Source organism: Diplotaxodon limnothrissa, linkage group LG20, assembly GCF_057381915.1.
Source record: "Diplotaxodon limnothrissa isolate DT_005_m linkage group LG20, D_limnothrissa_male_GT1.1, whole genome shotgun sequence".
Taxonomy (NCBI): Eukaryota; Metazoa; Chordata; class Actinopteri; order Cichliformes; family Cichlidae; genus Diplotaxodon; species Diplotaxodon limnothrissa.
Window position 1 is genome coordinate 9,067,050 of NC_140615.1, and position 12,217 is coordinate 9,079,266.

General features: G+C 39.7%; 1 protein-coding gene across 3 annotated transcripts in view; it reads left to right on the top strand.

The window, feature by feature from the left end:
* The window catches only part of cacna1db (calcium channel, voltage-dependent, L type, alpha 1D subunit, b), an 86,502-nt gene that overhangs the window by 26,785 nt on the left and 47,500 nt on the right, over positions 1–12,217 (top strand). For all 3 annotated transcript variants that reach the window (XM_085343795.1, XM_085343796.1, XM_085343794.1), the window contains exons 4-6: positions 6,931–7,070; positions 7,716–7,858; positions 12,058–12,210. In XM_085343795.1, coding sequence (XP_085199921.1) covers positions 6,931–7,070; positions 7,716–7,858; positions 12,058–12,210 — 436 coding nt within the window. The remainder of the gene's footprint in view (positions 1–6,930; positions 7,071–7,715; positions 7,859–12,057; positions 12,211–12,217) is intronic.

The window sequence follows — 12,217 nt, forward strand, 5'->3', positions numbered from 1 at the left end:
GACATTTTGTTCATCCGCTGCACACAGACTGTCAGCTCTTTTGGCTTTAGCTCAAGCAAGCAAAATTTCTTGTCTAGCTCCCAAAACAGGGGATTTTGGAGCTTACAGGACTCGCTGCTCCTCCTTAAATCAATTAAGCTGTTTCACTGGGAGTGGATGGACCTCAGTTTGTGCTGCTCTCTACGGGAAGCAAACGCATCTTATGCCATAGTGTACAAAGTCATTTTGCACAAGGAGATTAATGCTCGCTGCCATCCTGTTTTACTAAACTGACCCTAAATGCTTACAGTGAACACAAAAGTCCTTTTTCTGTTGTCTTCAGCTCCACTGGCAGATTGATCGCTCCTCCACACAATAGGAAGCGAGTATATGTAATTAAAAAGCGTTATAACAATTAAACAGTAATAGTAACACATAATGTGCATTATTTGGATCATACGTTTTATTATCCTCAAATTTTCTTTAATGTCTTTCGTATTTTGATGGCGTAAAAGTATTATTTTCAAGCTGAAGGACTGAAAACTGAATGTAGGGCATCTCCTGTTCATCTAAACCAGTAGGGTGTACCAGAGGCAGTCGTCTTGAGTATCCCTCACTTAAGCACTCCAAGTTTCATTCTCTGCCCACACATGCAACAAGCCTGATTTCCATGGCGACAGCATCCCTGTTACAAGCACGGGAGGAGCATTTTTCACTGAGCTCGGACACAGGAAACAAACACCGGGGATGCCGTCCTTTGAGGAAGAACATGACAAAAACAAACACAACATTCGTTCTGGATCCTCACTTTTAGCAGAACAGAAGGCCAAAGACCGACGTGTGTTGACAGTGTTTAGATGTGTGTGTGTCACCCCCCCCCCCCCACACACACACACACACACATACACGACCCCGTCTCGCTTTTTCTCTCTCCTGGTCAGCACTCAACCCCGCTCCAGTTCTCTCATGCAGAGGCAGCTTCAGGTCTGCGCCACGTGCTTCTCTCACACTCCACTTACTATCCAGGAATCCCTCGGGGATGGGAAGAATAAAAGGGATTTAATATGTATTATATAACATCATAGCATGTGTGCTATAGCTAGGTATGTAACAGGGCAGAGACCAAAGTCTGCTTAAAGACTACACTTAATAAATCCACTTCTGTGCATTGTAGGCTTTGATAGTTCCTATAATCCTTACCTTATTATGGGCTTAAAAACAAGAAGAGTTCTTGCAGGTTGTTATTCAGTCGAGATATTTAAACAGACAAATAGCAAAATTGAAAGCGCCTCTCCATGTTCATGAAGTGCTGAAGTCTCCCCGCAGCTGCTTCACAATAAACGTCATAATACGTAATTTCACTGGAAAGCTTTTAAAGTGAAGCAGATGCAGGAAGTGTTTACTTTTAATTAATAGCATTGCATCCCTGCACCTGTCCTACTGCTATCTGCTGCTTCTGTTCTTGTCTGCATAATGGCTTGGCCTAAAGGCAATTGTTTACGCACAGCTCTCTTAAGGTCCCATCACAGCGTTACAATCAGCTTGAGGTCTAGGCTTTGCAACACCTTGATTGTCTTGTGTTTTCAGCTTTTCTGTTGTAGATTAGCTGCTGCGCTTGGACCCATTGTCCTGTTGTATGCTCTAACAAGCTTTAGCAGTTGGACAGATGGCCTCACATTTGACTCCAGAATACTTACAGAGGAGTTCATGGTAAACTCAGTGACTACAAGGTAGCCAGATCCTGTGTACCCCTCCACCAACATAGCTGGTATGAGCTGTTTCTGGTTTTCACCAAACATCCGGACATCTCCACTTTGGGCTCATCTTCTTGTTCCAACAGTCTCGTGTTTGTTCAGATGCAGCTTCTATTTTCCAGTTGTACTGTCATGAGCTGTAACATTTAACATGACAACTTTTTCTATCTTTCTACCATGCAAATGTGTATTCATTAGGTTTTTTATGTGTATGCAACTTGCATTGTGAGATCACCTATGCACTACGTTTGTTGTCTCCATTGTCCTGTGGTAATCTCCACTCTTCATTATCGGCCTTACTCCCAAGTCACGACCTAAATCCAGTTTGCTGAAACACACACACACACACACACACACACACACACACACACACACACACACACACACACACACACACACACACACACACACACACACACACACACACAATTTGTCAGCTGTTCACTAAACAGAACAGCGAACATATCATTCCTGTGTAAACAACAAGAGGACAAGGCAAGAATGCTAAATTGGATGTAGGCAGGTGTGTGTTCATGTGTGCTTTGAAGGCTCTTATCACTGAGAAACAGCTCTGAATTGTTAGGCTTGTTGACGTTAACTGGCTCCCCCCCCCCAGCTGCTGTTGAGACACCACTCTCAGTTAACACCGTTAACAATTAAGACACAGATAAAGACATGGCCATTGTTGAAATACCAATATTTTCTCAGCAGCTGAGTTACTCATACAGAGCATCTGGATAGTTCTGCAGTATGAAAAGACCAAAGCAGTGAATTTGCATGTTTTTGATTTAAAAAAAAAAAAAAAAAAAACTTGCATAAAGGATATTTCCATTTCTGGTAAAGAGTTTGCAGACCTTGTAGACGTATCTCAGTTTATGTTTTTCTGTATTGGATCTAAATCAAAACATTTTGATACATATTTGTCAAACTCATATTTGTTTGAGGTACAGTAGAAAATGCAAATTTAACAGCTTTGCCAAACCGATGTAAAAATGTTTTTTAAACTTAAGCTTAAGACATGTGCCGCCTCTGTCAGTGCGCCCCAGGGCAGCTGTGGCTACAATGTAGCTTGCCATCACCAGTGTGTGAATGTGTTTGTGAATGGGTGAATGACTGAATGTAGTGTGAAGCGCTTTGGGGTCCTTAGGGACTAGAAAAGCGCTATACAAATGCAGGCCATTTTTCCATTAATCTGACAGCATCTGAATAGGCTGTCTTCGTGTTTGACTGAGCCTTCAGCTTTCTGTTAAAAGTTGCCAAAGCCCTATGAGTTCTAGGTTTGACCCAGAAACATTTACATATCAGTTTTATATTGCACAAGACTGAACTGCGAACAGATAGGCACTCAAAACACAAGCCTGTCTTTGACATTTTTGTGAGTTGCTCCACTCACTAAATTCCCCTAAAAGTAATAAAGTTTGCATAATGACGTGATCTCGCCAACTCTTTTCTTATTTATTGCAATTTTGCTTATAAAGGTATAGTTAAATCTCACTAGTGCTAGGATGCCTGGGTCGTTGACCCAAGGTTTTTGAGTTTATTATTTATTATTTCCAGTCTTTGGTTTCTTTGAATTCTGTCTTATGGTTTATGTCTCTGTCTTCTCTAGTTGCTCTGTCTCCCCTGTCAGCTGTATCCCCTTGTCTAGTTCGCGTCTCTGTGTATCCTTAGTTGCTATATCCCCGTGTCCAGCCAGTGTCTGTGTCTGCCCTGGTCCCACGTCTCTGTTCCCTCTGTTGTAGTGCCTGCATGTGAGTCTGTGTCTTTTGTTCAGTCGGTGATATGGGTTTCCTGTTTTACTTTGAAAGTCCATGTCTGATGTTAATGTGTCTGGTTTTGCTTCCCCTTGTCTCGTTAGGCCTGATTTGCCCCTGCTGTGTTTCCCTCCTGTTACCCATTCCCTGATTGCTCCCTCTGTGTATTTGAGCCCTGTGTTTCTTTGTGTCTGTGTCGCGATCTACTGTTTACCTAGCTGTGTGTTCTGTCAGTCCTCCGGTGTAAGTTTATTTTTATTTTTTCCAGTTATGTTATATTTTGAGTTTAACATTAAAGCTGTTTTGAGTTCACGACTGTCTCTGGAGTCTGCACCTTGGGTCCTATTCCTGTCTGCACACAGCCACTCATAACAACTAGAAGTTCATGCTGACAATTCCTTTGCATCTGTTGTCACTGCCGTGCATATACAAGTCTTATCTGTTGTCTTTTATCTTTTCATTGTGTTGGAACACAGCTGAAATTAGGAGACGGGGTTATGTTTATTAAATTTAACATTACTTGCCATTGGTGTCCAAGAAAACATTCTGCCTACTCAATACAAAAAATACTGAAGTCATAAAAGACAAATATATTTTAATTTAAAAGTTTCATAACTGGAAAAAAAACATGTTTCCTGCACTAGAGATTTAAAACTTTCCAGATCACACTGAACGACAGCGGGTAAACAGGTCTGAGTGACCACTGTTATCCTCGTTCCATGTTGACAATGCCTCCATTCATCACACATGAGGGGTGAGTGCTTTTGATAAGAATGGACATCATATGGAATAGCTTTAGCACTCACCAGCTGTGACCCCCAGTGGGGTCAGCTGTAGGAGATTTTGTCAGACAGCTGTCTCCGCCACCATCATTAAAACATCAAATCCAGGATGTCTTTTGGAAGAATGAAGCATCCATCCTTCCTGCTGTTGTTACAGAGACTTTAGAATCAATGTCTGGGTGCACTGACGCTGGTGTGACGTGGCCGCTCGACAGCTTGCTATGTTTTGTTGTTTGTGCCTGTTATTTGTAGGCTTACTGTACATCTGTTTGCACAGTGATGCTCAGAGCTCCAGTGGCTGCCTGAAAAGAAAATACGTCTGTAATCTTAAGTAGACTGCATGGATAAATTGCATAATCACAGTTAATCTAAAGAGTCAATGCACTTAGAGCTAAAACTAAAAAAAAATAACACTATAGTAGCCTAGAGTGGCTGCTGATTAAGTGTTATTCTTTAAGCCACCATTGCCAGCGGCATTTAAAATTTTTCAGTGAAAGTGTTGGTCTGATTGACTTGCTGCTTTTCAGAAGCATGGTTTGAGTTTGTGTATCATTGCAGGTCTCTCTGCCCACTTGTGTGGGTGTGAAGTCTGAGTGTGCGTGCTGCTGATGTCGTCAGTCTCTTTCAGTAACCACGTATCTTTGCGCACGCTGTCCGAGTGCGCTCTGCGTGTCTGCGTCCTTTAAATCAACAACAGGAGTGCTTAACTTAATGGGCCTTAAAACCTGCCGACTCACTAACCTTTTGGTTCGTAAATAAGAGACAGAGAGAGGATGACAAGCGGAGAGAAAGCGAGAGAGAGAGAGAAAGTTGTGTGTGGGAGAGGCAGAAAGAGAGAGAAAGGGAGAGAGTGAGATACGTAGGAGAGAGAAATGTGTTTCTGTGTGAGAGAAAAAGAAAGTGGAGGTGAGAAAGTGAAATAATGTGTAAGCACAATAAATAGATGTGTGTGTGTATGTGGAAATATCCAAATTCTGGGACATATTTGCATTACCGGGCACATAGTTACCATGGAAACATGCTGATGATGCACCAGGACATACAGTATGACTTGAAGACTTTTCATCTTTTCTGTTTTTTGGCCTCAAAATATACGCACTGGCAGCATGTCTGCTGCTTAGTGGTCACCGCTTCGGTTTTTCTGCACCACTTTTGCCCGAGATGATGTGTCAGTCACACAGCGCCATTAATTTTGCGACGTCCTCATTTGGATTTTGTGTTGTTGGCTTTCAGTACATCTCTCCCTGAGCTGTGTTTATGAGGTTCACCTGAATGCAAATGAATGAAAGGGGGTCATTTCCACCCACAGTCACATCCTTCCATATAAAGCCGGTGTTACATCATATTTCACAATGCTGCTGCTGTATAAAATCTTGAGCTCTCAAAAGACATATTATGATTGTCTTTTCTGTTTTTTTCTTTTTTCTTTTGGTGCAAACATCATGTACTCATGAAAAACTCACAATTTTCTTTACTTTCAGAACCAGAGTCACAGTCCATTCTTGAACTAGAACACTTGTGCGATATGCTTATGGGTACCTGAACATTTCAGGACTGAGCCACATTTAACTTAAAACATCACTACTGGAAAGTTTGTTTCTGCTTGTTGTGTTATGTCTATTCTCAATGCATCATGATGTCTGCTCCTGCACTTGTGACACTACGGCAAATGCTGTTTCAGTTTTATTTTATATTGACACACTTGAAGCCTGAATCATGAAAATACGAATAAATCATCAGAATGAACACAGCGCACTATTGCAAGCCTTATATGTAGACTCTTTAGCAAACTTTTATTTTAAGGAATGATATGGTTCCTTAAGATCTAGATTTAAATTGTCACACCTCACAAACATGTGGACATGGGAGGAAGAGTGCATGTATAATGGAAAAAGGATGTTGAAGATGGAGCTGCCAGGCAGGAGGAAAAGAGAAAGATCACAGAAAGGATTTGTGGATGTAGTGAAGGAGGACATGCAGGGGATTGGTGTGCCAGAAGAGGATGCTAGGGTTAGACTGAAATGGAAGCAGATGATGTGCAGTGGTGACCCCTGTGGCAGCCTGAAGAAAAAGAAGAAGACATGTCTTACATGTGTATAGATATAAATACAAACAAAACTGGCGAGGCTGTCTTGGCTCATAAAGAGATATACACCATAAATACCACAGAGTTCACCGAGTTTGTATCAGTGAAAATTCATGCATTTTAAAGCGGTGTTTTCATGTCAATATTATAAGCTTATTATAGTAACTCAACTGATAATTGATCAGCGGATTATTAGAGAGATTTCTGTTTGATGACGTGCTTTATGTCCATGGATGAAATATTACCTTTTTTAATCTTGATTTCATCTGGCTGAATAGATTTAGGATTAATTTTTAAAGTACTTCTTCAGGGTTTTTTTTGTCTTTTTAGTCAGCATGTCCTCTAGCTCAGCACACGCAGGCTACATTTGTTGAATGTGCTAGGAGGGTTGGGATTGAAAACATGGTCATTGACCGTTTGCCTTTTATTGATAACAGATACCTGGTGCGGCTGCAAGTCGTTGCACACACCATTGTCCAACAAGGTCGCAAAGTTTAAATAAACATCTTTCATTGTTTTCCACCCCTCTCCTCTTTACACCTGTTTTCTTCCTTGTTTCTGTTCCCTCTATGCAGGAGACAGTAGAGTATGCCTTCCTCATCATTTTCACAATAGAGACATTTCTGAAGATTATTGCCTACGGTCTGGTGATGCACCAAAACTCCTACGTCAGAAACGGCTGGAACATGCTGGACTTTGTCATTGTCATTGTGGGGTGAGTTTACAGGTAGCACATAATGCAGGATATACGTACAAATACACATTTGCACACGCACACAATTCTTTTTACATAAGAAACCAATCATGCGCACATCTTCTACGCTCTCTTCCATGTACTTGAAAAAAGATGGTATAACACATATTTGTGCATTTGCGCAACTTAGCCCAACATCTGGCCTTCCGCTCTCTCAATCAAAAATGAATCATGACCTTTTAAATTCTGTCCTGTATCACTACAATAGTGATGTTTTGAGCACATGCACCAAAGTGCACACTCATACACGCACAAAGACACGAATATATGGCTTTGTATAGAGTGACGGTTTATCAGTAGACCACCTGGCTCCTGTGGGACTTCAATGTAAACTGTGATGAGGTGTGAAAAACTAAAGGTAAATATCCATAGACATATGTAAAGAGCACACACATAAACCATGCACACTTGCACAGGCAGGTGCTTGAACAGAGAGACAAGAACAAAGAGGACTCACGGCTTTGTTCATTGCTTTCTGACTCTTTTGCTTTTATCTTTTTCTGCTCTGTTTTCATCACATTGCCATTACTGCTTCTTCCCTTACATGCCTCTGCCTCACTTTCTCTATATTTTATCTCCCTCTCTCTCCCCCTCTCTCATCTCCAGGTTGTTCAGTGTGGTTCTGGAGATGATAACCAAAGATGCAGATTCTGGTGGTCAGTCTGGAGGCAAACCTGGAGGGTTTGACGTCAAGGCCCTCCGAGCCTTTCGCGTGCTACGACCCCTTCGCCTTGTCTCTGGAGTTCCCAGTGAGTAAACATAAAAATGTGGAATAAATGTACATGTTTTACGCCCTTAAGTCCAAACCAATTAATCTTCTCTTTATTTAAGCGCCCTATGAACTCACACAGGAGTTCTCAGCTAATTTCACAGTGACTGGGTTGAGATGAGTGTAGATAATGTATGCTTGGATGCACGTGATCCTGTCATGGCACTGAAACACACAATGGAAGTAGAAAAAAACCCAAAATCTCACAAAACACAATGGAAATATATTTGGGGAGAAAATAATGGGACTAAACAGCTGCTGAAATTACAGAAATCAAAACATGTGAAGGATTGCTCTGAGACACATTAAAAAGAAGCGGAGGATTCATCGGTGTAGTGAGGGACAGATAGATACGTGTTTGCTATTGGAACCAGATGTTCACACCCACATAGTCTTGAGAAATGGGTGTACCCAGCAAACATAAAATACTGTATCCTCAAAAGCTGGATTGGTGTCACTTGCACATAATTAAAACACTAAAGACACAACAGATCACATGTTGACATGAGTCATGGACTCTGAGTAAGGAAGGAAACATCTGGCTTGTTATTGGTGCACATTTCAAAAGCCAGCATCTGTGTGCACGGGACACTTTTGTGATACACACATTAATGCGTACCGGTTTTGGAGCAAAGTATGGTATGCAGATGAAAAACGCTGTGCACATATGGGATGTGAAGAGTATGGCACTATAGTAATGGAATCTACATAATAGGATACGGAGGCAAGCATGGCCACGTCCCAACTTCCTACTGGCATAAAATTCAATGAAAAATTTAAAAAACAGTAGATTTGTTTGAACTATTTTCTCCTAAATGCATGACTACGGCGTGTTATTAGTCTAAATTATCATTAGGTGTGTTTAGTGAAAATGATCTGTTCTGAGTTAGCATGGTTCCACCTGCTCCAACTATTCATTTTATTCCACTTATCCAGTTTAGGGTCACAGTTGGGCTGGAGCCTATTCCAGCTGTTACAGGGCGAGAGGTGGGGTACACAGCTGACAGAGCCTCAGAGCCTTTCATGTGCTGTTAGCATAAGTTAGCGTTTGCACTAGGGACATTTTCTTATTTCTTATTATAAGACACCTTTAACACATCTTCTTTTGTGCTTACCTAGCTTTGTCATCCAGTCTTATGAGTAGCCCAATTTTTCAGTGATTTCAAAGTTGTGTTTTATTACAATATGGAACTTATTGAATTAGGGGACCATGTATTTCACATTAACATTGTGTTGATATTTTCAGCCTGTTATGTTTTATTCAACCCGGTGTTTTGTGTGAAAAACACTTCTTTGCTGTCCCCAGGTTCTCTCTGTTATGTTATTAGATTTCTATTCCAGCTCAGCTGAATTGTCTCTGCAAAGACAGTCACTATGGCAACCTTAAAACACCCAAGTAAAGGGTATTTCAAGCAGCTGGAGTGTTTCTGGTCATTTGTCCTTGAGGCAAAACAGCAGTTCTCATATGTTTTAAATGCATTTGAAGGTAATTAACTGGCTTTTATTAGTCAGCATGGCCAAATATCAACTACTCTATGTTTTTCTCTGCAAACAAAGGTGACAGGTAAACATGGGCAGGATGCAGTTGAGAAGTAGGACATGGTGACCCTGACCGAGTCTGTTGTTTCTGGTGTCGTTATCGCATCAGCATTTGTAATAACAAGCCGTTAGAACTGCTATCAGATAATTATTTAAAATTCATTCAGTAATATTTAAATGCTTGTTTTTGATATAAAGCGCCTTGAGGCGACTGTTGTTGTGATTTGGCGCTATATAAATGAAATTGAATTGAACTGATATTGAATTAAAAGTTTTTAGTCATTCAGGATGGCAGGGATTATGCAGGAATAAATAAAACATCCTTAAGGAGTTTCACTGGATGCTTGTTAAAGTTTTTATGTAAGCAAGCAAGCTACCCAAAAATGTGTGATTATGCACTGAGATGTTGTAATCTTGATAGTATTGTTAACAAGGAAAAAAGAGCCATAAAATGAATCACAACATGCAGGAACGAGGTTTCTTATAGTAGCTGTATGAAAAGCACAAGACTAGCAAAAAAAAATAAAGATATGAAGATGAGCTGCAATCACAAAGTCAGTTACCCTACCATAGGTACTACATAGTACTTTGTAATATCACACAAATGATACATGTGTCTTTTGTCCTGTCTCCCTCCCCTCATGGCAGCAAACAGCTGCTCCTTCCTGAGACTGGTTCTGTTGGAGGGTTCTTCCTGTTAAATGGGAGCTTTTCCTTCCCACTGTCACCAAGTGCTTGCTCATAGGGGGGTCGTCTGATTGTTGAGCTTTTCTCTGAATTATTATAAGATTTTTATCTTACAATATAAAGGTGATATTAAGATGACTGTTGTTGTGATTTGGCTTTATATAAAATAAAAATGACTTGAACTGAAAATAAAAAGACCTTAAATTATATATTCTTTAGTCTTTATTTGGCTTATTGATCTCAATAATCCGCCTGTTTATGAAACAGCTCAAAACTTCTTTTAGTGGCCAAGGTAGGATGTGGGTAAAAGAATGATGGACTATTACAAAGTAGCAAGTGTATAAATTTTGATAAAGCACTATCTCACTGTCTCGCTAAGTGAAATATTCACTGTGTTGTATTAAACACTTTAAAATTAAATCACGGTGCTAGCAACAGTAAAGCAGCATGACCTGTGCTTTGACTTGCTAACTTTACTGTCTGCTATACCCACTCCAACCTTTTATTGACGTCCAGGCTGGGCCTACTGGAACATTTCTGTAGTCATTTCTGGAACTGTTATCACTAACTATTTAGTGAGGTTTTTGTTAGTTTGTGCTGTTGGGTTATTTGAGTATTGTATTCCTTCCACTGCCCTCCAAAGACACTTGACTGTTAGCAGTGCAAAGGTAGTTTACCAAAATAAAAATAAGATGGTTGGTTAAACATTAGCTCTTAGAAGTTTGTGTAGGTCCTATCATATTACCCAGTTTCTTTATCATTCATTATATACTTTTTTCCTTCAGTGTTTCTGTTTTCAGCACACATTTGACCTTAAATCAACACATGCCCTAATGTGTCTACATTCTTTGAGTTGCCATAGCAACGTAGCATTTGCTAGGTCTGAGGAAAAAAGTACCTCTGGGACAGATGAAGATGCATTGAGTTTCAGTTCTATACTGAAACTGAGTTTAACGTTTGTCTTGTCTTTGCAGTCTGATTTAGCTGGGATGTTTCAACCCGTTAGCTAGTAAAGCAGAGGATCTTTTGCTAGCTTTCATTCCTATCCACTGATATAATTAGACTTTTGTAAGAAATTGTGCATTTTTACAAATGTGTACATTTGCACTAATGTGAATACAGTGTTTGTGTGCAAGTTTCTGTATACCTATGTATTGTATAGCAAAACATACAGTAGGTTGCCTACGTGCCAGTTGCTAGCTAAACAAACTTTGACTGGAAAAGTGATTTTTTTTTTAAGCGTTTAGAGATTTTGTTCTGTAGCTGGTTATCAAAAAGAAATAAATGTAAACTCTTTTTATTAATCCAATAAAGTCTTGATGGTTAAATACAGTTCCACCTTCTTAATAAATTTGCAGGCTTTGTATTTTTTTGGACTGTTTGTCAAACAAAACGATCACTAACCCCACATTAGGAACTTCATCTTTCATTATTTCTTGTATTTTATTTATTGAAAATGCCTTAATACTGAGAAAATACTATAAGACAAATTGATAATGAAAATAAAAGTTATTTGCAGCTCTCACATTTATGTCTGTTTATTTTATATTTCCAAGATAGATTCTTTTAAGAATATTTAGTGAATAATAGGAAGAGACTCGTGTTCATTTAGATGCAATGTTGTGGTATCAGTACGGATTTCAGCTGATTACTTTTTACAGTACCTTTCAACATCAAATGCCATGATTTACCATGTAAAGGGTTACCATTAGTGTTTGTTGGAGTCGTATTCATTATTTACAGTCTAATTAGGCCTTAATATTTTGGTCCTTTGTTTGCTTTCTTGCATAATCATTGTTATCATGGGCATTATATGATTGATAATCATATCATGGCTTGGTTAAATGATTGGGTAAATAATTTGTGTTTTTGTCTTTTTGCATCTGTCCCAATTCCCGCAGAGTAAAACTGATGCTTCTTCTGACTGACTTTAGCTTCTTTATATTTTTGCAGGTTTACAGGTGGTTTTAAATTCCATTATTAAAGCCATGGTTCCCTTGCTTCACATCGCTCTGCTGGTCCTCTTTGTCATTATTATCTATGCCATCATTGGCCTGGAGCTTTTTATTGGCAAAATGCATGCCACCTGTTACATGACAGAAACAGGTAAGGT